This window comes from Pristiophorus japonicus, chromosome 11 (assembly GCF_044704955.1).
Source record: "Pristiophorus japonicus isolate sPriJap1 chromosome 11, sPriJap1.hap1, whole genome shotgun sequence".
NCBI classification, from domain to species: Eukaryota; Metazoa; Chordata; class Chondrichthyes; family Pristiophoridae; genus Pristiophorus; species Pristiophorus japonicus.
In genome coordinates, this window is record NC_091987.1 from 13960478 (window position 1) to 13988335 (window position 27858).

Here is a 27858-nt window from a genome sequence, read left to right on the forward strand (position 1 = left end):
TATCTCGACAAGTTGCGTGATTTTTGACTGGAGAAATCGAAGATAGAGCTGCGAGGCCACTCAGGAGAGCAAATCCCTGTTGTAGGAAGTATCACCATACCAGTGAAATACAAGGATCAGTTGCAGAGCTTGCCTCTCATATAGTGGCAGGAGACAAGCTGCCTTGATAGGTAGAGACTTGGTTGGGATCACTGAAACTGCTTTGGAATGAGACTTTTCGTGTGGCATCAAGCAGTATCCAAAGGTTTTCCGTGAAACAGGCAGTCCGATTCAAGCCTTAAAGGTGAGTATCAGAGTGCAAAAAGACGCAAGACTTGTTTAATGTAAGCCACATCCCGTACCATACGCACTCAAGGATAAAGTTGAGCAAGAACTCAAAAGACTAGAAACTGAGAACATTATCTCTAAGGTAGATCTGAGTAATTGAGCTCCTCCCATTTGTTGTTGTACCTAAGTCCGATGGTAAGGTAAGATTGTGTGGTGATTATAAAGTAACGGTAAACCAGGTTCTAGAGGGTAATTTCTCCAATACATTGCCAAATGCAGAAGATTTGTTCACAACACTGACAGGTGGTCAGATCTTCTCAAAGTTAGATCTCACAAATGACTACTTATAACTTTTACCAGATGAGGAGTCCAAGTCATGCTTGACTATAAATACTCATCTCGGCCTATATCAATTTTATAGGCTACCATTTGGAGTGTCTTCCGCCCCCACCATATTCCAAAGAGTGATGAACTAGATTTGGTAAGGCCTTGAAGGGGCAGTGTGTTATTTAGATGACATAATCATGTCATCACCAAACAGGCAAATCCATAATAACATATTGAAGCAAGTGCTCAAATGGCTAGAGAAGCACAGAGTACAAGTGTCTGCTCGTAAGTGTGAGATATTTCAAAACTCAGTGGAGTACTTAGGGTACAGAGTAGACAAAGATGGTTTACATCCAACCAAGGGAAAGCTGGATGCATTCACTGAACTTTGATCATTTTTGGGTCGTTTGAATTATTATGGAAAGTTCCTACCAAATTTGGCTACAGTATTACATCCACTGAATGAAGTATTGAAAAAACAGGTCCATTGGAAGTGGTCAGAAGAATGCGACACAGCATTCAAGGAATGTAAAAACAAATTGGTAGAGAGTACCATGTAAGTTCACTATGACATATCTAAGGAGATCAAGCTAGCATGTGATGCCTCTCCGTATGGAGTTGGGACAGTGATCACTCATGTACTACATAGTTGGGAGGAGAGACCAATTGCTTTTGCTTCACAAACTCTCAGTGCCAGTGAGAGTAATTATGCGCAAATCGAAAGTGAAGCTTTGACATTGATTTTTGGGGTCAAGAAGTTTCACAAATACTTGTTTGGTTGTACGTTTACCATCGTTACAGACCATAAGCCCCTGACAGCAGTCCTCCATCCAAAGTCCTCAGTTCCAACCATAGCTCTAACCCAAATGCAGAGATGGGCTTCGATTTTGTCAGCATATACGTATGACATTGAGTATAGATGATCAGCTGATCACAGCAATGCTGATGCTATGCCCAGGCTGCCATCCCCATCACAAGTTACACCCAATAGGGAAGAAGTGTTCTATTTTTCATACATTGATCGTTCGTGGAGACTCGGGAGGTGCGTGGAGGAGCGGCCTGTAAAAGGCCCACCGTCGATGAGGCTCGGGGGTTTGTGGAAACGTGCTTGTGCAGCTGCAGCAGGGAGAGAAGGCAAAATAGAAGCAGAAAGAAATCAAAAGGTGATGTCACAACCAAGCGGGTAAGTGATTGGTTGGTGATTGGTGAGTAGCTTTTAGTTTTCTTTTCCATATCAATAAGTAACCTTTAGCATTGTTGTTGCCAATTTAACTTTATTTAAAGGCTAAGTCATGGCAGGAGAGCTCAGCCACGTGTTATGCTCCTCCTGTACTATGTGGGAACTCAGGGACGCTTCCGGTGTCCCTGACGACTACGTGTGCGGGAAGTGTATCCGCCTCCATCTCCTGACGGACCGCATTGCGGAACTGGAGCTGCGGGTGGATTCACTCTGGAGCATGCACGATGCTGAGAATGACGTGAATAGCACGTTTAGTGAGTTGGTCTTACCACAGGTAAAGGGTGCACAGCCAGAGAGGGAATGGAAGACCAACAGGAAGAGCAGTGCAAGGAAGGTAGTGCAGGGGTCCCCTGCAGTCATCCCCCTGCAAAACAGATACACTGCTTTGAGTACTGTTGAGGGGGATGACTCATCAGAGGAGGGCAGCAGCAGCCAAGTTCACTGCACCGTGGCTGGCTCTGCTGCACAGGAGGGCAGGAAAAAGAGTGGGAGAGCAATAGTGATCGGGGATTCAATTGTGAGGGGAAGGGATAGGCGTTTCTGTGGCCGCAACCAAGACTCCAGGATGGTATGTTGCCTCCCTAGTGCAAGGGTCAAGGATGTCTCGGAGTGGGTGCAGGACATTCTGAAAAGGGAGGGTGAACAGCCAGTTGTCGTGGTACATATAGGTACCAACGATATAGGTAAAATGATGAGGTCCTACGAGATGAATTTAAGGAGCTAGGAGTTAAATTAAAAAGTAGGACCTCAAAGGTAGTAATCTCAGGATTGCTACCAGTGCCACCTGCTACTCAGAGTAGGAATCGCAGGATAGCTCAGATGAATATGTGGCTTGAGCAGTGGTGAAGAAGGGAGGGATTCAAATTCCTGGGACATTGGAACTGGTTCTGGGGGAGATGGGACCAGTACAAACCGGACGATCTGCACCTGGGCAGGACAGGAACCAATGTCCTAGGGAGAGTGTTTGCTAGTGCTGTTTGGGAGGAGTTAAACTAATATGGCAGGAGGATGGGAACCAATGCAGGAAGACAGAGGGAAATAAAATGGAGTCAGAAGCAAAAGATAGAAAGGAGAATAGTAAAAGTGGAGGGCAGAGAAACCCAAGGCAAAAAACACAAAGGGCCACATTACAGCAAAATTCTAAAGGGGCAAAGTGTGTTAAAAAGACAAGCCTGAAGGCTCTGTGCCTCAATGCGAGGAGTATTCGTAATAAGGTGGACGAATTAACTGCGCAGATAGCAGTTAATGGGTATGATGTCATTGGCATCACGGAGACATGGCTCCAGGGTGACCAAGGCTGGGAACTCAACATCCAACGGTATTCAACATTTAGGAAGGATAGACAGAAAGGAAAAGGAGGCGGGGTGGCGTTGCTGGTTAAAAAGGAAATTAATGCAATAGTAAGGAGGGACATTAGCCTTGATGATGTGGAATCGGTATGGGTGGAGCTACGGAATTCCAAAGGGCAGAAAACGCTAGTGGGAGTTGTGTACAGACACCAAACAGTAGCATCAAGCAAGAAATGAGGAATGTGTGCAATAAAGGTACAGCAGTTATCATGGGCGACTTTAATCTACATATTGATTGGACGAACCAAACTGGTAGCGATGCAGTGGAGGAGGATTTGCTGGAGTGTATTAGGGATGGTTTTCTGGACCAATATGTCGAGGAACCAACTAGAGAGCTGGTCATCCGAGACTGGGTGATGTGTAATGAGAAGGGACTAATTAGCAATCTTGTTGTGCGAGGCCCCTTGGTGAAGAGTGACCATAATATGGTAGAATTCTTTATTAAGATGGAGAGTGACACAGTTAATTCGGAAACTAGGTCCTGAACTTAAGGAAAGGTAACTTCGATGGTATGAGACGTGAATTGGCTAGTATAGACTGGAAAAGGATACTTAAAGGGTTGACGGTGGATAAGCAATGGCAAACACTTAAAGATCACATGGATGAACTTCAGCAATTGTATATCCCTGTCTCGAGTAAAAATAAAACGGGGAATGTGGCTCAACCATGGCTAAAAAGGGAAATTAAGGATAGTGTTAAAGCCAAGGAAGAGGCATATAATTTGGCTAGAAAAAGCAACAAACCTGAGGACTGGGAGAAATTTAGAATTCAACAGAGAAAGATTAAGGGTTTAATTAAAAGGGGGAAAATAGAGTATGAGAGGAAGCTTGCAGGGAACATAAAAACTGACTGCAAAAGCTTCTATAAATATGTGAAGAGAAAAAGATTAGTGAAGACAAACGTAGGTCACTTGCAGTCGGATTCAGGTGAATTTATAATGGGGAATAAAGAAATGGCAGACCAAATGAACAAATACTTTGGTTCTGTCTTCACAAAGGAAGACACAAATAACCTTCCGATTGTACTAGGGGACAGTAGGTCTACTGAGAAGGAGGTACTGAAGGATATCCTTATAAGGCAGGAAATTGTGTTCGAGAAATTGATGGGATTGAAGGCCGATAAATTCCTAGAGCCTGATAATCTGCATCCCAGAGTACTTAAGGAAGTAGCCCTAGAAATAGTGGATGCATTGGTGATCATTTTCCAACAGTCTATTGACTCTGGAGGGTAGCCAATGAAACAACACATTTTAAAAAAGGAGGGAGAGAGAAAACGGGTAATTATAGACCGGTTAGCCTGACATCAGTAGTGGGGAAAATGTTGGAATCAATCATTAAGAATGAAATAGCAGCGCATTTGGAAAGCAGTGACAGGATTGGACCAAGTCAGCATGGATTTATGAAAGGGAAATCATGCTTGACGAATCTTCTGGAATTTTTTGAGGATGTAACTAGTAGAGTGGACAAGGGAGAACCAGTGGATGTGGTGTAGTTAGACTTTCAAAAGGCTTTTGACAAGGTCCCGCACAAGAGATTGGTGTGCAAAATCAAAGAACATGGTATTGGGGTAATGTACTGACGTGGATAGAGAACTGGTTGGCAGACAGGAAGCAAAGAGTCGGGATAAACGGGTCCTTTTCAGAATGGCGGCAGTGGCTAGTGGTGTGCCGCAGGGCTCAGTGCTGGGACCCCAGCTCTTTACAACATACATTAATGATTTAGATGAAGGAATTGAGTGTAATATCTCCAAGTTTGCGGATGACACTAAACTTGGTGGCGGTGTGAGCTGTGAGGAGGATGCTAAGAGGCTGCAGGGTGACTTGGACAGGTTAGGTGAGTGGGCAAATGCATGGCAGATGCAGTACAATGTGAATAAATGTGAGGTTATCCATTTTGGGGGCAAAAACACGGAGGCGGAATATTATCTGGATGGCGGCAGATTAGGAGAAGGGGAGGTGCAACGAGACCTGGGTGTCATGGTACATCAGTCATTGAAAGTGGGCATGCAGGTACAGCAGGCGGTGAAGAAGGCCAATGGTATGTTGGCCTTCATAGTTAGGGGATTTGAGTATAGGAGCAGGGAGGTCTTACTGCAGTTGTACAGGGCCTTGGTGAGGCCTCACCTGGAATATTATGTTCAGTTTTGGTCTCCTAATCTGAGGAAGGACATTCTTGCTATTGAGGGAGTGCAGCGAAGGTTCACCAAACTGATTCCAGGGATGGCTGGACTGTCATATGAGGAGAGACTGGATCAACTGAACTTTATTCAATGGAGTTCAGAAGGATGAAGGATGAGAGGGGATCTCATAGAAACGAATAAGATTCTGATAGGACTGGACAGGCTAGATGCGGGAAGAATATTCCCGATGTTGGGGAAGTCCAGAACTAGGGGACATCGTCTTCGGATAAGGGGTAGGCCATTTAGGACTGAGATGAGGAGAAACTTCTTCACTCAGAGAGTTGTTAACCTGTGGAATTCCCTGCCGCAGAGAGTTGTTGATGCCAGTTCATTGGATATATTCAAGAGGGAGTTAGATATGGCCCTTACGGCTACAGCGATCAAGGGGTATGGAGAGAAAGTAGGAAAGAGGTACTGAGGGAATGATCAGCCATGATCTTATTGAATGGCGGTGCAGGCTTGAAGGGCCGAATGGCCTACTCCTGCACCTATTTTCTTTGTTTCTGTGTTTCTATGAACTGCCAGTCACAGCTGAAGAGATTGATAGAGCAACCAAACATGACCTAGTTATTTCAAAGGTGTATAATTACATAACAAATGGATGGTCAACCCAGGTATCAGAGGAAGATATTCAACCTTTCGTAGGAATGAATTGTCAGTGGATACAGGTTGTATCATGTGGGGAGCAAGAATCGTTATCCCAAATAGGTTCAGGTCCAAATTGTTGGGAGACCTTCATGACCAGCACCTGGGAATGTGCTTGACCAAGTGTTTTGTAAGCAGTTACTTATGGTAGCCAGTGTTAGATAAAGAGATAGAGTACATCGTCAATCAGTGTACAACATGTCAATCTGTGAGTAAGAAACTACCATCAGTACCATTACAGCCATGGAAATGGCCTCCCAGGGTGTGGCAAAGGTTACATGTAGATTTTGCTAAGCTAGAAGGACAGCGATTGTTCATTGTGATTGATAATCATTCGAAATAGGTCGAGATGTATCCGATGTGGAAAATAACAACAAGTAAAACACTAGCCAATTTGCGACGATTGCTTTCTTCATATGGCATCCCAGAAGAAATTGTGTCTGATATTGGGCCTCAATCTTGTTCGGAAGAATTTGCACAATTCATGAGCAGAAACTTTGTGGAACATACCAAAGTTCCACCATACCCCACTGCTTCAAATGGTGCAGCAGAGCACACAGTACAAATTGTAAAATGTGTCCTGATCAATCAATGTTGGATCCAAATCCAAGGAAATGGCAGTAGTTGTTAGACCACAAACTGGCAAATTTTCTGATTATCTATTGGAATACTTCTCAGACCACAACTGGTAGAACACCAGCAGAGTTGCTTCTCAAACGACAGCCACAAACCAGGTTCTCATTGATAAAACCAAACTTGGCACAGTCAGAATAAGAGAAACAATCAAGGCAGAAAGAGAGTCATGTCGTGAAGATATTTGGTCAAGATGTTTGAACATGGACAGGTTAGGTTTGTTCACATTGATTATATTTTACCTACAAATGTGGAAATCATTGAAAGTTGGAATGATTTGATTATTTCTGATGAGTCAGATAGTCTTGTTACAAGTAGAATACCAGTAGCAAATCCTACATCAGATGTATTAGAAACAAGTCCAAGAGAAAGTCAGAATTTAAGTCTGAGTCCGAATCAGGCAGACAAACAGTCTGAAGGTGTAGAAAATCCAAATGTGGATCTTGGAGAAAAATTCTCTTCAGGCTCAGCGAGAATGAGTCTAAATCCTACAACAAGATTGGAAAGTTCTATTCAAGAATGAAGGTATCCTCTTCAAAACAAAAAACACTGTTTAAGCTTGATTTGTAAATATGGAAAAATAAATTCATATCTTTTATTGTGTATACCATACAAGTTATGTATAATGATTATTGTGTTATGATTAACTTCTTCAATAAGGAGGGAGAAGTGTAATAGATCTCCACCTAGTGGACTGCTGATGTCATAACAACTATTGATGTAATAACAATAAAAGGTCATGTGGTATGGTCATGTGATCAGAGTTCTGTCGGGAGCCATGTTGTAATACATATACTTGTGTAGCTGTGTCTAAAGATATCACAGTGATGAACCATTTGGAATCTTACAGCACAGAAGGAGGCCAGTCAGACCATCGTGCCTTTGCCGTCTCTTTAAAAGAGCTATTCAATTAGTTCCACTTCTCCACCCCACTCTTCTTCTCTATGCCCCCTGCTCTTTCCCCATAGCCCTGTACATTTCTCCCTTTCAGCTATTTATGCAATTCCCTTTTGAAAGTTACTAGTTAATCTGCTTCCGCCCTTTCAGGCAGTGTGTTTCAGATCATCACAAGAAGATAAGAATTCGGAGCAGGAGTAGGCCATTTGGCCCCTCGTGCCTGCTCCACCATTCAATAAAATCATGGTTGATCTTCGACCTCAACTCCACTTTCTTGCACTATCCCCATATCCCTTGAGTCCCTTAATATTCAAAAATCTATCGGTATCTGTCTTGAATATACTCAACGACTGAGCATTCACAGCTCTCTGGGGTAGAGAATTCCAAAGATGCACCAGACTCTGAGTGAAGAAGTTTCTCCTCATCTCAGTCCTAAATGGCTGACCCCTTTATTCTGAGACTGTGACTCCTGGTTCTAGACTCCCCAGCCAGAGGAGACATCCTCCCTGCATCTATCCTGTCAAGCCCTGTAAGAATGTTGTATGTTTCAATGAGATCACCTTTCATTCTTCGAAACTCTGGAGAATATAGGCTTAGTCTACTCAATCTCTCCTCAAAGGAGAGATTGTGCGTTGATTCAGGATATCTCAGCTACAGTTACATATAACGGAAAAGAGTGGCTAATGTAAATGTTGGTCCCTTAGAGGATGAGACTGGGGAATTAATAATGGGGAACAGGGAAATGGCAGAGACATTGAAGAAATATTTTGTATCAGTCTTCACGGTAGAAAACACTAAAAACATCCCAATAGTGCATAATCATGGGGCTATAGGAAGGGAGGAACTTAATACAATCATTATCACTAATAAAGTAGTACTCAGTAAAATAATGGGACTAAAGGTGGACAAGTCCCCTGGACCTGATGGCTTACATCCTAGGGTCTTAAAAGAAGTGGCTGCAGAGATAGTGGATGCATTGGTTGTAATCTACCAAAATTTCCTGGATTCTGGGGAGGTCCCAGCGGATTGAAAAACCGCAAATGTAATGCCACTAATTAAAAAAGGAGGCAGACAGAAAGCAGGAAACTATAGACCAGTTAGCCTAACATCTGTCGTTGGGAAAATGCTGGAGTCCATTATTAAGGAAGCAGTAGCAGGACATTTGGAAAAACATAATTCAATCAAGCAGAGTCAGCATGGTTTTATGAAAGGGAAATCATGTTTAACAAATTTGCTGGAGTTCTTTGAGGATGTAACGAGCAGGGTGGATAAGGGGGAACCAGTTGATTTGGATTTCCATAAAACATTCAATAAGGTGCCACTTAAAAGATTAGTGCACAAGATAAAAGTTCATGCATGGGGTTGGGGGTAATATATTAGCATGGATAGAGGATTGGCTAACTAACAGAAAACAGAGTCAGGATAAATGGGTAATTTTCCGGTTGGCAAACAATAACTAGTGGGATGCCGCAGAGATCAGTGCTGGGGCCTCAACTATTTACAACCTATATTAATGACTTGGATGAAGGGACCGAGTGTAATGTAACCAAGTTTGCTGATGATACAAAGATAGGTGGGAAAGCAAATTGTGAGGAGGACACAAAAAATCTGCAAAGGGATTATAGACAGGCTAAGTGAGTGGGCAAAAATTTGGCAGATGGAGTATAATGTGGGAAAATGTGAGGTTATCCACTTCGGCAGAAAAAAATAAAAAAGCAAATTATAATTGAAATGGAGAAAAATTGCAAAGTACTATAGTACAGAGAGACCTGGGGATCCTTGTGCATGAAATACGAACAAGTTAGTATGCGGGTACAGCAAGTAATCAGGAAGGCAAATGGAATGTTGGCCTTTATTGCAAGGGGGCTAGAGTATAAAAGCAGAGAAGTCCTGCTACAACTGTACAGGGTATTGGTGAGGCCACAGCTGGAGTACTGCGTACAGTTTTGGTCTCCGTATTTAAGGAAGGATATACTTGCATTAAAGGTTGTTCAGAGAAGGTTCACTAGGTTGATTCCGGAGATGATGGGGTTGGCTTATGAAGATAGGTTGAGTAGTTTAGGTCTATACTCATTGGAGTCATAGCAAGGGGATTTGAGTACAGGGGCAGGGAGGTGTTGCTACAGTTGTACAGGGCATTGGTGAGGCCACACCTGGAGTATTGTGTACAGTTTTGGTCTCCTAACCTGAGGAAGGACATTCTTGCTATTGAGGGAGTGCAGCGAAGGTTCACCAGACTGATTCCCGGGATGGCGGGGCTGACCTATCAAGAAAGACTGGATCAACTGGGCTTGTATTCACTGGAGTTCAGAAGAATGAGAGGGGACCTCATAGAAACATATAAAATTCTGACGGGGTTAGACAGGTTAGATGCAGGAAGAATGTTCCCAATGTTGGGGAAGTCCAGAACCAGGGGTCACAGTCTAAGGATAAGGGGTAAGCCATTTAGGACCGAGATGCGGAGGAACTTCTTCACCCAGAGAGTGGTGAACCTGTGGAATTCTCTACCACAGAAAGTTGTTGAGGCCAATTCACTAAATATATTCAAAAAGGAGTTAGATGAGGTCCTTACTGCTAGGGGGATCAAGGGGTATGGCGAGAAAGCAGGAATGGGGTACTGAAGGTGAATGTTCAGCCATGAACTCATTGAATGGCGGTGCAGGCTAGAAGGGCCGAATGGCCTACTCCTGCACCTATTTTCTATGTTTCTATGAATGAGTGGTGATCTTATTGAAACATATAAATAATGAGGGGGATCGACAAGGTGGATGGGGAAACTAAAACTAGCGGACATAGTCTCAGAATAAGAGGCCACCCATTTAAAACTGAGATGAGGAGGAATTTCTTCTCTCAGAGGGTTGTAAATCTGTGGAATTCTCTGCCCCAGAGACCTGTGGAGGCTGGGCCTTTGAATATATTTAAGGTGGAGATCGACAGATTTTTGAGTGCTAAGGGAATAAGGGGTTATGGGGAGCGGGCAGGGAAGTGGAGCTGAGTCCATGATCAGATCAGCCATGATCGTATTGAATGGCGGAGCAGGCTCGAGGGGCCAAATGGCCTACTCCTGCTCATATTATGTTCTAAGGTATAATCCCTAATCAAGGCAGCGAGGGAACAGACAGCGTTTTCACTCCTGACCATTGTCTAGTGATCCCAATGTAAAGTTTATGTGTAGCCATCAGGTTAGGACAAGATTGGACTCCTTGTGATGTCCTCTGCCGACACTCACTGCCCTTACTGGGCAATGGCCAGTTAGATGAGAAACCAAAGGATGGTCTGCTCCTTTCGGGCTGTGCCCCAGAAAGACGAGGGTACCCACAGGAGACAGAACACTAAAAGCTAGTGGGTAGGTACAAAAAATAATTTAAAAGCTATTGGAATTACATCGGATATACAGCACAGACACAGGCCATGCCGGCATTTATGTTCCACTCGAGCCTCCTCCCGTCTTTCCTCATCTAACTCTATCAACATAACCCTCTATTCCCTTCTCCCTCATATACTTATCTAGCCTCGCCTTAAATGCATCGATACTATTCGCTTCAACCACTCCCTGTGGTAGCCAGTTCCACATTCTCACCACTCTCTGGGTAAAGAAGTTTCTTCTGAATTCCCCATTGGATTTATTGGTGACTATCTTATATTGATGGCCTCTAGTTATGCTCTTCCCCACAAGACCATTCATGATTTTAAAGACCTCTCGTCCTTTTTTATCCATGAGAAAAGAGACCTAGCCTGCTCATCCTATCCTGATAGGTATATCATCCTTGTAAATCTTCCCTGCACCCTCTCCAGTGCCTCTATATCCTTTTTATAATATGGCAACCAGAACTGCATGCAGTGCAGTAGGTGTGGTTGAACCATGGTTCGATACAGGTTTACCATAACTTCCCTACTTTTATTGGAATGTTGGCCTTTATCTCAGAGGGATTTGAACACAAAGGGGATGGAAGTTATGGTACAGTTATATAAAGCTCTGGTTAGACCCCATTTAGAGCACTGTGTTCAGTTATGGGCACCGCACCTTAGGCAGGATATAGTGGCCTTGCAGGGGAATCAACGCAGATTCAGCGGAATACCGGGGGTTCAGAGGGTTAGATTATGAGGACAGGTTACACAGACTGGGCTTGTGTTCCCTCGAGTGTAGAAGATTAAGGGGTGATCTAATTGAGATGATTAAATAAATTGATAGGGTAGCTAGAGAGAGAAACTATTTCATCTGGTGGAGGGAGCCCAGAACAAGGGGCCATGTCCTTAAAATTAGAGCTAGGACGATCAGGGGTGATGTCAGGCATAACTTCTTCACACAAAGGCTGGTGAGAATCTGGAACTCTCCCCCAAAAAGCTGTTGACGCTGGAGTGGGCGGGGGGGGGGGGGGGGGGGGGGGGGGTCAATTGAAAATTTCAAATCTGAGATGGACAGATTTTTGTTAGGTAAAGGATATTGAAGGTTACAGAACCAAGGTGGGTAGATGGAGTTAAAACACAGATCAAACACAATCTATTGAATGGCAGAACAGGTTCGAGGGGCTGAATGGCCTCCTCCTGTTCCTAAGTCCCTGTGATTCACAGAGCTTCGCATCAGCACAATCAGCTGCCCTCCAACGGGTACGTGGAAGATCACAGACCAATCAGCACCTTTGAGAAACCTCTGGGTGGATGAGTGCCATTGCAGCACAGGCCGATTTACCCGGGGGGGCACACTTCAGTGGGCAGGACACATCCGTCTGTAGGTCCTCAGATCTCTTCAGCCTTTTCCCATAGTAACTCTGAGGGCAGCAAGAAAAGAGAATTAATAGAATCCCTGGGGTGATTTTATGCTTAGTGATCCTGACTGATACAGAGTAAAGCTCCCTCTACACTGTCCCATCAAACACTCCCAGGGTAGGTACAGCATGGATTAGATACAGAGTAAAGCTCCCTCTATACTGTCCCATCAAACACTCCCAGGATAGGTACAGCACAGTTCGATGCAGAGTAGAGCTCCCTCTACACTGTCCCATCAAACACTCCCAGGGCAGGTACAGCATGGGTTAGATACAGAGTAAAGCTCGCCCTACACTGTCCCATCAAACACTCCCAGGGCAGGTACAGCATGGGGTTAGATATAGAGTAAAGCTCCCTCTACACTGTCCCATCAAACATTCCCAGGGCAGGTACAGCACAGTTCGATGCAGAGTAGAGCTCCCTCTACACTGTCCCATCAAACACTCCCAGGGCAGGTAGAGCACAGGGTTAGCTACAGAGTAAAGCTCCCTCTACACTGTCCCATCAAACACACCCAGGATAGGTACAGCACAGTTCGATGCAGAGTAGAGCTCCCTCTACACTGTCCCATCAAACACTCCCAGGGCAGGTACAGCATGGGTTAGATACAGAGTAAAGCTCGCCCTACACTGTCCCATCAAACACTCCCAGGGCAGGTAGAGCACAGGGTTAGCTACAGAGTAAAGCTCCCTCTACACTGTCCCATCAAACACTCCCAGGGTAGGTACAGCATGGATTAGATACAGAGTAAAATTCCCTCTACACTGTCCCATCAAACACTCCCAGGGTAGGTACAGCATGGATTAGATACAGAGTAAAGCTCCCTCTACACTGTCCCATCAAACACTCCCAGGGCAGGTACAGCATGGGTTAGATACAGGGTAAAGCTCCCTCTACACTGTCCCATCATACACTCCCAGGGCAGGTACAGCACGCGATTAGATATAGAGTAAAGCTCCCTCGACACTGTCCCATCAAACACTCCCAGGGCAGGTACAGCACGGGATTAGATATAGAGTAAAGCTCCCTCTACACTGTCCCATCAAACATTCCCAGGGCAGGTACAGCACAGTTCGATGCAGAGTAGAGCTCCCTCTACACTGTCCCATCAAACACTCCCAGGGCAGGTAGAGCACAGGGTTAGCTACAGAGTAAAGGTCCCTCTACACTGTCCCATCAAACACTCCCAGGGTAGGTACAGCATGGATTAGATACAGAGTAAAGCTCCCTCTACACTGTCCCATCAAACACTCCCAGGGCAGGTACAGCATGGGTTAGATACAGGGTAAAGCTCCCTCTACACTGTCCCATCATACACTCCCAGGGCAGGTACAGCACAGGATTAGATATAGAGTAAAGCTCCCTCTACACTGTCCCATCAAACACTCCCAGGGCAGGTACAGCACGGGGTTAGATATAGAGTAAAGCTCCCTCTACACTGTCCCATCAAACATTCCCAGGGCAGGTACAGCACGGGTTAGATACAGAGTAAAGCTCCCTCTACTCTGTCCCTTGAAACACTCCCAGGACAGGTACAGCACGGGTTAGATACAGAGTACAGCTCGCTCTACACTGTCCTGAGAATGCACCTCTGCAATAGCCGCTTCATCAGTTTGCTGTCTCTCCATTTCCCACACCAGGCACCCTATAGGCTGTGTGGTCTGTTTTGACCTGTGGGTCAGTATAGGCTGGAGCTGACCCTACTCCCGGAGGTGAAAGGTCAATGTCAAACCTTTGCTACCATTCCCTCTCCATTAATGATATTTTGCTTGGAAAGTGAAGGAGAGAATCATCCATCAGAACATAAATTGTCCAAAATCTTTGTCACGCGCTGTCATGGGTTTGGTGCCTTGTTTCCGTTGAGGGGCTTCACTTTAAATCAGGCTACAGCTAAAAGGTTCAGATTGGTAAAAGCAAATTTAGTGACTGAATCTTCTTCCTCTTCTCTTCTTCCTTCTTATGGCAGAAGCAAAGCAAATCAAAGATCAATCTCCAAGTCGGATATCCAGGCCAAAGCTCCCGGTGTAACAGGGAGTCCCAAATTCCCTCTGAGGGCAGTGCTCGATGATGTGCTCCAAGGTCTGATTCGGAGCTCCACAGTCACATGATGAGGATGCTTTAATCTTCCACCTATGGAGAAGGTGGCAGCGTCGACCATGACCAGTTCTGAGGTGGTCGATGGTTGTCCACTGTTTGCGAGAAAGGTTTGATCCTTCAGGTTGTCAAAACCCGTGATCCGTCCTCTTGTGCCAAACTGGTGGATGTGTTCGATGTGTGTTTCTTGAAGCACCAGAACATCGATGCTGTGTTTCTTCAGTAACCTTTCGAGAGATTCGCATTTTGAACGAGAGTTGCCTTTGATGTTAAGTTGGCATATTCAGATGGCTGGGCCTACACGTAGTTTGCTTTGGGGAGGATCGTTTGATCTGCTTGGTTTGATACTGTCTCCAGGAGGTCGATTTAACAACATGTTCGATGTCCTTTGAGACGATATTAGTTGTGATCTAAGAGCTAAGATCATGTGACAGGGTGGGCTGTGAGAAGGCTATCATCATCCACCCCTGAATAATCCAGTCAGTTAGGCCACTGCCCTTTGACCTCTGCCATCGGGGTTCCAACCTGGATCGGCCTAATGGAAAATCTCACCGCGATCGGGCCACAGGATGGCTGGTCTGAGAAGTGGGCCACATGGTGCACTGGTTCAGGGGCTAATCCCCCCGAGGCTGGGGTTGGGGCTCTTCACCAAAACATATCGCGGTCATTCAGACCGCAGTTAAGGTGTGGCTCAGTGGGGAGCACTTTATCTCATCAGAATTCAGAAGGTCATGGGTTCAAAGTCCCACTCCAGAGATTGAGCACAAAATCCAGGCTGACAGTCCCAGTGTAGTACTGAGGGAGCGCTGCACTGCCAGAGGTGCCGTCTTTCGGATTAGATGTTAAACCGAGGCCCCGTCTGCTGTCTTAGGTGGTGGTAACAGATTCAAGGGCACTATTTCGAAGAGGATCAGGGTCATTATCCCCGGTGTCCTGCGACCAATATTTATCCCTCAATCAATACGACAAAAACAGATGATTATGGTCAGTATCTCATTGGCTGCCACACTACAACAGTGATTACTGTTCAAAAAATAATTAATTGGCTGAAAAGCATTTTGGGACATCCTGAGGTTGTGAAAGGCGCTATAGAAATGCCATTTCTTTATAGCAGAGATCTTATTTGCTTCTGTATGAAACTCTTTATAAATCACTGGTGAGGCTCCAGCTGCAGTATTATGTTCAATTCTGACCACCCTCTATAGGAAGGATGGCAAGGCCTTGGACAGGGTTTTTTTTAGTCGTTCCTGGGATGTGGGCGTTGCTGGCAAGGCCGGCATTTATTGCCCATCCCTAATTGCCCCTTGAGAAGGTGGTGGTGAGCCGCCTTCTTGAACCGCTGCAGTCCGTGTGGTGAAGGTGCTCCCACAGTGCTGTTAGGGAGGGAGTTCCAGGATTTTGACCCAGCGACGATGAAGGAACAGTCGATATATTTCCAAGTCAGGATGGTGTGTGACTCAGAGGGGAACGTGGAGGTGGTGGTGTTCCCATGCGCCTGCTGCCCTTGTCCTTCTAGGTGGTAGAGGTCATGGGTTTGGGAGATGCTGCCGAAGAACCCTGGGTGAGTTGCTGCAGTGCATCTTGTAGATGGTGCACACTGCAGCCACGGTGCGCCGGTGGTGGAGGGAGTGAATGTTGAAGGTGGGGGATGGGCTGACGATCAAGCGGCTGCTTTGTCCTGGATGGTGTCGAGCTTCTTGAGTGTTGTTGGAGCTGCACTCATCCAGGCAAGTGGAGAGTATTCCATCACATCCCTGACTTGTGCCTTGTGGATGGTGGAAAGGCTTTGGGGAGTCAGGAGGTGAGATACTCACTGTAGAATACCCAGCCTCTGACCTGCTCTTGTTGTCACAGTATTTCTGTGGCTGGTCCAGTTAAGTTTCTGGTCAATGGTGACTCCCAGGATGTTGATGTTAGAAATATAGGAATACAGAAAATAGGAGCAGCAGTAGGCCATTCGGCCCTTCGAGCCTGCCCCGCCATTCAATATGATCATGGCTGATCCTCTATCTCAACACCATATTCCCGCTTTTTCCCCATACCCCTTGATGTCTTTTGTGTCTAGAAATCTATCTATCTCCCTCTTAAATATATTCAGTGACTTGGCCTCCACAGCCTTCTGTGGTAGAGAATTCCACAGGTTCACAACCCTCTGAGTGAAAACATTTCTTCTCATCTCGGTCCTAAATTTTCTACTCCGTATCCTGAGACTGACCCCTTGTTCTAGACTTCCCAGCCAGGGGAACCATCCTCCCCACATCCAGTCTATCCAACCCCGTCAGAATTTTATACGTTTCAATGAGACCCCCTCTCATTCTTCTAAACTCTAGTGAATACAGGCCAAGTCGACCCAATCTCTCCTCATACGACAGTCCTGCCATCCCAGGAATCAGTCTGGTGAACCTTCGCTGCACTCCTTCTATGGCAAGTATATCATTTCTTAGGTAAGGAGACCAAAACTGCACACAATAACTCCAGGTGCAGTCTCACCAAGGCCCTGTGTAACTGTAGTAAGACATCCTTGCTCCTGTACTCAAATCCTCTTGCAATGAAGGCCAACATACCATTTGTCTTCCTAACTGTTTGCTGCACCTGCATGTTTGCTTTCAATGACTGGTGTACAAGGACACCCAGGTCCCTCTGTACATCGACACTTCCCAAGCCATCACCATTTAAATAATACTTTGTCCTTATGTTTTTCCTACCAAAGTGGATAACTTCACATTTATCCACGTTATACTGCATCTGCCATGTGTTTGCCCACTCACTCAACCTATCTAAATCACCTTGCAGCATCTTTGCACCCTCCTCACAACTCATAATCTCACCTAGTTTTGTGTCGTCAGCAAACTTGGAAATATTACATTTGGTTCCTTCATCCAAATCATTTATATATACATATATTGAGAATAGCTGGGGCCTAAGCACTGATCCGTGTGGTACCCCACTAGTCACTGGCCGCCACCCCGAAAAAGACCTGTTTATTCCTACTCTCTGTTTCCTATCAGTTAACCAATTTTCAATCCATGCCAATACATTACCCCCAATCCTATGTGCTTTAATTTTGCACACTAACCTCTTATGTGGGACTTTATCAAAGGCTTTCTGAAAGTCCAAATATACTACATCCACTGGTTCTCCCTTATCCATTCTATCAGTTACATCCTCAAAAAACTCCAGTAGATTAGTCAAACATGATTTTCCTTTTATAAATCCATGTTGACTTTGTCTAATCCTGTTGATATTATCTAAGTGTCCCGTTATCACATCCTTTTATAACAGATTCTAGCATTTTCCCTACTACTGATGTTAGGCTAACCGGTCTGTAGTTCTCTGTTTTCTCTCTCCCTCCTTTTTTAAATAGTGGGGTTACATTTGCCACTCTCCAATCTGCAGGAACTGTTTCATAATCTATAGAATTTTGGAAGATGACAACCAATGCATCCACTATTTCCATGGCTACCTCTTTTAGTACTCTGGGATGCAGATTATCAGGCCCTGGGGATTTATCTGCCTTCAGTCCCATTAGTTTCTCTAGCTCTATTTTCTCACTAATAATTATTTCCTTTAATTCCTCTTGCTCACTAGACCTATGGTTCCCTAGCATTTCTGGGACTTTATTTGTGTCCTCTTCCGTGAAGACAGAACCAAAATATTTATTTAATTGTTCTGCCATTTCCTTGTTCCCCATTATAAATTCTCCCGTTTCTGTCTGTAAAGGACCTACACTTGTCTTCACTAATCTTTTTCTTTTTACGTCATTGTAGAAACCTTTGCAGTCAGTTTTTATGTTCCTTGCAAGTTTACTCTCATACTCTATTTTCCCCTCTTAATCAATCTCTTGGTCCTTTTTTGCTGAATTCTAAACTGCTCCCAATCCTCAGGCTTGCTACTTTTTCTGGCAACTTTGTATAACTCCTCCTTGGATCTAATACTATCCTTAATTTCTTTTGTTAGCCATGGTTGGGCCATTATTCCTTTTGTGTTTTTACACCAGAAAGGAATGTATAACTGTTGCAATTCATGCATTCGTTCCTTAAATGTTAGCCATTGCCTATCCACCGTCATGCCTTTTAATAAATCTTCCCAATCTATTATAGCCAATTTATTCCTCATACCTTTGTAGTTTCCTTTGTTTAGATTTAGGACCCAAGTTTCAGATTGAACTACTTCACTTTCCACCTTAATAAAGAATTCAATCATGTTATGGTCACTCTTCCCTAAAGGACCCCGCACAACAAGACTGTTAATTAACCCCTTCTCATTACACAATACCCAATCTATGATAGCCTGTTCCTTAGTAGGCTCCTCAACATACTGGTCTAAAAAACCATCTCGTACACACTCCAGGAATTCATCTGCCACAGTATTATTACTAATTTGGTTTGGCCAGTCTATATGTAGATTAAAGTCACCTACGATTACTGTAGTACCCTTGTTACATGCATCTCTAATTACCTGTGTAATGCTGTCCCCTACATTACCACTACTATTTGGATGGGGGATTCGGCGATGTTAATGGCGATGAATGTCAAGGAGAGGTGGTTAGACTCTCGCTTGTTGGAGATAGTCATTGCCTGGCACTTGTGTGAATGTTACTTGCCAAATATCAGACCAAGCCTGAATGTCGCTCATGTGTTGCTGCATGCAGGCATGGACTGCTCCATTATCTGAGGAACTGCGAATGGCACTGAACACTGTGCAATCATCAGCGAACATCCCCACTTCTGACCTTATGATGGAGGAAAGGTCATTGATGAAGCAGCTGAAGATGGTTGGGCCTAGGACACTGCCCTGAGGAACTCCTGCAGTGATGGGGCTGTGATGATTGACCTCCAACCACCAAACCATCTCCCTTTGTGCTAGGTATGACTCCAGCCAGTGGAGAGTTTACTCCCTGATTCCCATTCACTTCAATTTTACTCGGGCTCCTTGATGCCACACTCAATCAAATGCTGCCTTGATGTCAAGGGCAGTCACTCTCACCTCACACCTGCAATTCAGCTCTTTTGTCCATGTTTGGACCAAGGCTTTATTGAGGTCTGGAGTCAAGTGGTCCAGGCAGAACCCAAACTGGGCGTCGGTGAGCAGGTTATTGGTGCGTAAGCACCGCTTGGTAGCTCTGTCGACGACACCTTCCATCACTTTGCTTGAGGTTGAGAGTAGACTGATGGGGCAGTAATTGGCCAGATTGGATTCGTCCTGCTTTTTGTGGATGGGACATACCTGGGCAGTTTTCACATTGCCAGATAGATGCCAGTGTTGTAGCTGTACTGGAACAGCTTGGCTAGAAGTGCGGCTAGTTCTGGAGCACAAGTCTTCAGCACGACAGCCGGGATGTTTTCGGGGCCGATATCCTTTGCTGTATCCAGTGATCTTAACCGTTTCTTGAAATCACGTGGAGTGAATCAAATTGGCTGAAGACACTGTGATAGTGGGGATCACAGGAGGAGGCTGATATGGATCATCCACTCGGCACTTCTGGCTGAAGATGGTTGCAAACGCTTCAGCCTTGTCTTTTGCACTTGCGTGCTGGGCTCCGCCATCATTGATGACGGGGATATTCATGGAGCCTCCTCCCCCCGTTAGTTGTTTAATGGTCCACCAACATTCACGACTGGATGTGGCAGGACTACAGAGCTTTAATCTGGTCCGTTGGTTGTGGGATCGTTTAATCTTGTCAAAAGCATGTTGCTTCTGCTGTTTAGCATGCATGTAGTCCTGTGTTGCAGCTTCTCCAGGTTGGCACCTCATTGTTAGTTACACCTGGCGCTGCTCCTCGCATGCTCTTCTACACTCCTCATTGAACCAGGGTTGGTCCCCTGGCTTGATGGTAACGGTAGAGTGAGGGATATGCCGGGCCATGAGGTTACAGATTGTGGTGAAATACAATTCTGCTGCTGCTGATGGCCCACAGTGCCTCATGGAAGCCCAGTTTTGAGCTGCTAGATCTGTTCTGAATCTATCCCCATTTAGTGCGGTGGTAGTCTACACAACATGATGGAAGGTGTCCTCAGTGTGAAGACAGAACTTCGACTCCACAATGACTGTGCGGTGATCACTGCTACCAAGGCTGTCATGGACAGATGCATCTGCGACAGGTAGATTGGTGAGGACGAGGTCAAGTAGATTTTTCCCTCGTGTTGGTCCTTCAGGACTCGGCCAGCTCGGTCAGTAGTGGAGCTACCGAGCAACTCTTAGTGATGGACATTGAAGTTCCCAACCCAGAGTACATTCTGTGCCCCTGCTACCCTCAGTGTTTCTTCCAAGTGGTGTTCAACATGGAGGTGTACTGATTCATCAGCTGAGGGAAGGCGGTAGGCGGTAATCAGCAGGGCGTTTCCTTGCCCTTGTTTGACCGGAAGCCATGAGACTTCATGGGGTCCGGAGTCAATATTGAGGACAGCCAGGGCCACTCCCTCCTGGCTGTATACCCCTGTGCTGCCACCGCAGGTGGGTCTGTCCTGCCAGTGGAACAGGACATACCCAGGAATGGTGATGGAGGTTTCTGGGACATTGGCTGAAAGGTATGATTCTGTGAGTATGTCAGCATGTTGCTTGACTAGTCTGTGGGACAACTCTTCCAATTTTGGCTCAAGTCCCCAAGTTTTAGTGAGGGGGACTTTGCAGGGTGGACTGGGCTGGGTGTGCCGTTGTCGTTCCCGAAACCGGGACCCAGGTCGATGCCGGGTGGTCCGTCCGGTTTTATTCTTATTGTTTCTCGTAGTGGTTGTGTACAATTGAGTGGCTCGCTGGGCCATTTCAGAGGGCAGTGAAAAGTCATCACATTATCGTGGGTCTGGAGTCACATATAGGGTGCAGAGGCGACTTACTAAAATGGTACCAGGGATAAGGGACCTCAGTTACGTGGAGAGACTGGAGAGGTTGGGATTGTTCTCCTTAGAGCAGCGAAGGTTAAGGGGAGATTTAATAGAGGTGTTCAAAATCACGAAGGGTTTTGATAGAGTGAATAAGGAGAAATTGTTTCCAGGCGAAGAAGGGTTGGTAACCAGAGGACCCAGGTTTAAGGTGATTGGCAAAACAACCAGACATGACACAAGGAAACATATATATATATTTTTACACAGAGTGCATGGGGGATACTATTGCCACTGGCAGGAGGATGGGTAACCAGAGGAACCAGATTTAAGGTGATTGGCAAAAGAATCCGGTGTGGGCGGGGGGTGGAGATGAGATTTTTTTACACTGTGAATTGTGATGATCAGGAACGCACTGCCTGAAAGGGCGGTGGAAGCAGATTCAATCGTAACTTTCGAAAGGGGATTGCTTAAATATTTAAAGGGGGAATATTTTCAGGGTTATGGAGAAAGAGCAAGGAGAGTGGGACTTATTGGAAAGCTCTTTCAAAGAGCCAGCACAGGCTCGATGGGCCGAATGGCCTCCTTCTGTGCTGTAAGGTTCTATGAAGCGTCTGGAAGCAAATGTAATAGCTGCAAGGGATGTTTTAATGGCCGACTCTTCTCGGATGTTCTGTAAGCAGGAGTAAGGCCATTCAGCCCCTTGAACCTGTTCCGCCATTCAGTTAGATCATGGCTGATCTGCGATCTAACACCATAGACCTGCCTTAACCCCATATCTCCTAATATCTTTGGTTAACAGAAAGCTATCAAGCTCAGATTTAAAATTAACAATTGATAGAGCATCAATTGCCATTTGCGGAAGAGAGTTCCAATCTTCTACCACCTAATTTCACTCCTGAAAGGTCTGGCTCTAATTTTTAAACTATGTCCGCTAGTCCCAGAATCCCCAACCAGAAATAGTTTCTCTCTATCTACCCTATCTGTTCCTCTAAATATCCTGAAATTCGATTGATCACCTGTTAACCTTCTAAATTCCAGAGACTACAAACCTAGTCTATGCAACCAGTCCTCATAATTTAACTCTTTTTAGTCCGGGTATCATTCTGGTAAACCAACGCTGCATTCCCTCCACCGCTAATATGTCCTTCCTAAGGTATGGTGCCCAGAACTGCTCACAGTGCTCCAGGTGTGGCCTGACCAGTGCTTTGTATTGCTGCAGTACAACTTTAATGAATTCAACCTTGTGCCAGAAAACCCCTTATAGAGCTACACCATGCCAACCAGACTCTGGTGGGCATTCTAAGTAAGTGCAATGGTGGATTCAAACCGTTCTATGGACCAGAGAACCTAACCCAGGCTGATACTTCGGTGCAGCGCTGAGGGAGTGTTGCGTTGTCAGAGGTTTGGAAGCAAAGTTAAAGCTAAGGCCTCTCCTGCCTGCTCGGGGCTGAGTGTCAAATATCCTACGGCACTGTTGAAAGAAGAGCAAGAGAGTCCTACTGGCCAACATTCGTCCCTCAACCAACATCCCCCTCCCATCCCCAAAAATAAAAGGCACAGATTGTCCAGTCATGTGCTGTTTGTGGGAGCTTATACAGTATATACAGCACAGAAACAGGCCATTCGACCCAACCGCTCCGTGCCGGGGTTTATGTTCCACTCGAGCCTCCTCCCACCCCTCTTCATCTCACCCCATCAACATATCCTTCTATTCCTTTCTCCCTCATGTCTTTATCTAGCTTCCTCCTTCAATGCATCGATACTATTCCCCTCAAATCTCTGGGCAAAGACGTTTCTCCTGAATTCCCTACTGGGTTTATTAGTGACGATCTTATATCAATGGCCCCTAGTTCTGGTCCGCTCCACAAGATGAAACTGTTGTGTATCTGTAAAGCATGCACTCCCATGTTCCGCCACCAGGTACCGCCACCAGGAAGTGCATCCTCTGAAGTCCCAAGGGATCCCAGCATCCCTTGGGAGCACTGTATATAAGCCGGCCCCTAAGGCCTGTTCCTCACTCTGGAGTGTCTTAATTAAGAATGGGGTCACTGTTACTTTAACCTCCCTGTGTGCAGTCTCATCTGTGTTAGGAACACAATAGAAACATCTTCTCTACATCCACCCTATCAAAGCCCTTCCAATCTTTCCTGATAGGTATAACCTCTCAGTTCTGGTATCATTCCAGCAAAGCTTTTTTTTTTGGCCTTCTCCAGTTGCCTCTATATCCTTTTTACAACATGCAAGCCTTGCTGTGCTCAAATTGCCGACCTCATTGCCCAAAAAACAACAGTGACTACTCTTGAAATAATCCTTTGGGTTTATAAGAACATAAGAACATAAGAGATGGGAGCAGGAGTAGGCCATACGGCCCCTAGTGCCTGCTCCGCTATTCGATAAGATCATGGCTGATCTGATCATGGACTCAGCTCCACTTCCCTGCCCACGCCCCATAACCCTTAAATTTAAAGAGCTTTGGGATGTGCTGAGGATGTGAAAGGCTCTATATAAATGTAAGCCGTGTCATTTGAAACAGGTAAGATTCTGAGGGGGATTGACAGGGTAGATGCTGAGAGGTTGTTTCCCCCTGGCTGGAGGGTCTAGAACCCAGGGGGAATGGTCTCAGGATAAGGGGTCGGTCATTTAGGACTGAAATGAGGAGGAATTTGTTCATTCAGAGGGTTGTGAGTCTTTGGAATTCTCTGCCCCAGAGGGCTGTGGTTGCTCAGTCGTTGTGTTATTCAAGGCTGAGATAGATAGATTTTTGGGCTCTAGGGGAATCAAGGGAAATGGGGATCGGGCAGGAAAGTGGAGTTGAGGTAGAAGATCAGCCGTGATCTTATTGAATGGCGGAGCAGGCTCTAGGGGCCATAGGGCCTACTCCTGCTCCTAATTCTTATGAAACCACAGGCTTCCTCTTCAAAGCTGGCACTGGCCTATTCATGCAGTACTGCTCTTTACCAATAAGCGGCACTGTTACACGTTAAATCTAACAGTCGGGTGAACATTATCATTACATCTGGTCACAACTTAACCTGTTAGTAAAAATCACTGTTTTGGTCTTAGTAATAATTGTAATTTTAGCTTATATGGAACTTGAGTCAATCCTTGTTTCATTTATAGCCTTTGGAAGAAATTTAATCCAAGCTGTGTCCCAAATTATAGATTTGAAAAAAAAATCAACCAAAAATGTTTTAGACTTTCCAGAAATTTGTCTTTTTTTTCAAAAAATGAGTCAAAATTCACTTCTCACATAAGGCAGCAAAAATGTTGAGAAATAATAAGCTGGGATCTGAATGACAATAGAGGTGTTCATCGTCTGATTAAACTCCCAATGTTGGTTTAGTGCTAGAGAACCCTTTTAGGGTGAAAGGTCATCGACCTGAAACGTTAATCCTGTTTCTCTCTCCCCTCAGATGAGGCCTGACCTGCTCACTGTCTCCAGCTTTTTCCATTTTTATTTCAGATTTCCAGCATCCGCAATATTATGTTTTAGTATTTGCATTTACATAGTGCCTTTTACGACCACCGGACGTCCCAAAGCACTTTACAGCCAATGAAGGGGTCTGACGCACTGCGCTCCAGGTGATCCCAACGTCCTCTTGTCCAATGTAGGTGTCAGACTCAATTCAATCAGCAATGCAATTCCACCTGCGCAATGCTGGAATAGGCTGTCCTGCCAGTCGAGGTTACAGGAAGCAAGCTTGCATTTATTGAGTGCCCTTCACAACCTCAGGTTGTCCCAAAGTGCTTCACGGCCAATCCAGTACGTTTTGGAGTGTAGTCACTGTTGTAATGTAGGAAACGCGGCAGTCAAGCTGCGCACAGCAAGCTCCCACACACAGCAACGTGATAATGAGCAGATAAGCTGTTTTTGCTTTGTTGATTGAGGGATAAATATTGGCCCAGGACACCAGGGATAACTCCCCTGCTCTTCTTCAAAATAGTGCCCTGGGATCTTTTACAAGGCTTCAGTTTACATAGAAACATAGAAAGTAGGTGCAGGAGTAGGCCATTCAGTTCTTCGAGCCTGCAGCACCATTCAATATGATCATGGCTGATCATGCAACTTCAGTACCCCATTCCTGCTTTCTCTCCATACCCCTTGATCCCTTTAGCCATAAGGGCCATATCTAACTCCCTTTTGAATATATCTGACAAACTGGTCTCAACAACTTTCTGTGGTAGAGAATTCCACAGGTTCACAATTCTCTGAGTGAAGAAGTTTCTCCTCATCTCGGTCCTAAATGGCTTACCCCTTATCCTTAGACTATGACACCTGGTTCTGGACTTCCCCAACATCGGGAACATTCTTCCTGCATCTAACCTGTCCAATCCCGTCAGAATTTTATATGTTTCTATGAGATCCCCTCTCATTCTTCTAAATTCCAGTGAATACATGCCAAGTCGATGCAGTCTTTCTTCATATGTCAGTTCTGCCATCCCGGGAATCAGTCTGGTGAACCTTCGCTGCACATTCTCAATAGCAAGAATGTCCTTCCTCAGATTAGGAGACCAAAACTGCACACAATATTCAAGGTGTGGCCTCACCAAGGCCCTGTACAACTGCAGTAAGACCTCCCTGCTCCTATATTCAAATCCCCTCCCTATGAAGGCCAGCATGCCATTTGCTTTCTTTACTGCCTGCTGTACCTGCATGCCTACCTTCAATGACTGATGTACCATGACACCCAGGTCACGTTGCACCTCCCCTTTTACTAAGCTGTCACCATTCAGATAATAATCTGCCTTCCTGTTTTTGCCACCAAAGTGGTAAACCTCACATTTATACTGCATCTGTCATGCATTTGCCCATTCACCTAACCTGTTCAAGTCACCCTGTAGCCTTCGAGCATCCTCCTCGCAGTTTGCACTGCCTCCCAGCTTAGTATCATCTGAAAACTTGGAGATATTACATTCAATTCCTTCCTCTAAATCATTAATGTATATTGTAAATAGCTGGGGTCCCAGCACTGAACCCTGCGGCACCCCACTAGTCACTGCTTGCCATTCTGAAAAGGACCCATTTATTCCCACTCTTTGCTTCCTGTCTGCCAACCAGTTCTCTATCCACGTCAGTACATTACCCCCAATACCATGTGCTTTAAATTTGCACACTAATCTCTTGTGAGGGACCTTGTCAAAAGCCTTTTGAAAGTCCAAATACATCACATCCACTGGTTCTCCCTTATTCACTCTACTAGTTATATCCTCAAAAAATTCTAGAAGATTTGTCAAGCATGATACAGCAGCAGCTCAGAGTGCAAAGGTAAGAGTTTGGTAAGTGGGAGAGTTCGGGCAAGTGGGAACGGGAGGTGTTGCTTTGCCTTGTTTTCACCACCAGTGCTGACTCCCCGACCTGCGAGGAAAAAAAAACGAAATGTGACGTCACAGCCAAGAGGGTAAGTGATTGGCTGGTTGATTGGTTGAGTAGTTTTTCTTTTTTCCTTATCTTGTCAGTAAGAACCTTTTGGCATTGTTGCCAAATTAGGTTATTTTAAGGGTTAAGTCATGGCAGGAGAGCGCAGACCCGTGTCATGCTCCTCCTGTGCCATGTGGGAAATCAGGGCGCTTCCAGTGTTCCTGACAACTATGTGTGCAGGAAGTGTATCCAGCTGCAGCTCCGGACAGACCGCATTGCGGCACTGGAGCTGCGGATTGATTCACTCTGGAACATCCGCGATGCTGAGGATGTCGTGGATAGCATGTTCAGTGAGTTCGTCACACCGCAGGTAAAGGTTACAAAGGCAGATAGGGAAAGGGCGACCATCAGGCAGAGCAGGAGTAGGAAGGCAATGCAGCAGTCCCCTGCGGTAATCTCCCTCCAAAACAGATATACCGCTTTGGATATTGTTTGGGGAGATGGCTCACTAGGGGAAGGCAGCAGCAGCCAAGTTCATAGCACCGTGGGTGGCTCTGTTGCACAGGAGAGCAGGAAAGAGTGGGAGAGCTATAGTGGTAGGGGATTCTATTGTAAGGGGGATAGATTGGCGTTTCTGCGGTCGCAAGCGAGACTCCAGGATCGTATTTTGCCTCCCAGGTGCAAGGGTCAAGGATGTCTCGGAGCAGCTGCAGGGCATTCTGGAAGGGGAGGGTGAAGAGCCAGTTGTCATGGTGAATACAGATACCAACGATACAGGTAAAACGTGGGATGAGGTCCTACAAGCTGAATTTAGGGAGCTAGGAGTTAAATTAAAAAGTAGGACCTCAAAGGTAGTAATCTCAGGATTGCTACGTGCTAGTCAGAGTAGAAATAGCAGGATAGCTAAGATGAATACGTGGCTTGAGGAGTGGTGCAAGAGGGAGGGATTCAAATTCCTGGAACTTTGGAACCGATTCTGGGGGAGGTGGGACCAGTACAAACTGGACGGTCTGCACCTGGGCAGGACCGGAACCAATGTCCTCGGGGGAGTGTTTGCTAGTGCTGTTGGAGAGGGTTTAAACTAATATGGCAGGGGGATGGGAACCTTTGCAGGGAGACAGAGGGAAATAAAATGGGGGGAAGAAGCAAAAGATAGAAAGGAGAATAGTAAAAGTGGAGGGCAGAGAAACCCTCGGCAAAAATCAAAAAGGGCCACATTACAGCAAAATTCTTAAGGGACAAAGAGTGTTAAAAAGACAAGTCTGAAGGCTCTGTGCCTCA

General features: G+C 45.5%; 1 protein-coding gene across 1 annotated transcript in view; it reads right to left on the reverse strand.

Moving 5' to 3' along the window:
• LOC139275692 (arsenite methyltransferase) overlaps nt 1–27858 on the reverse strand; it is a 109722-nt gene that overhangs the window by 71103 nt on the left and 10761 nt on the right. The window contains exon 2 of the mRNA XM_070892867.1: nt 12175–12305. Within this exon, the coding sequence (XP_070748968.1) occupies nt 12175–12305 (131 nt within the window). The remainder of the gene's footprint in view (nt 1–12174; nt 12306–27858) is intronic.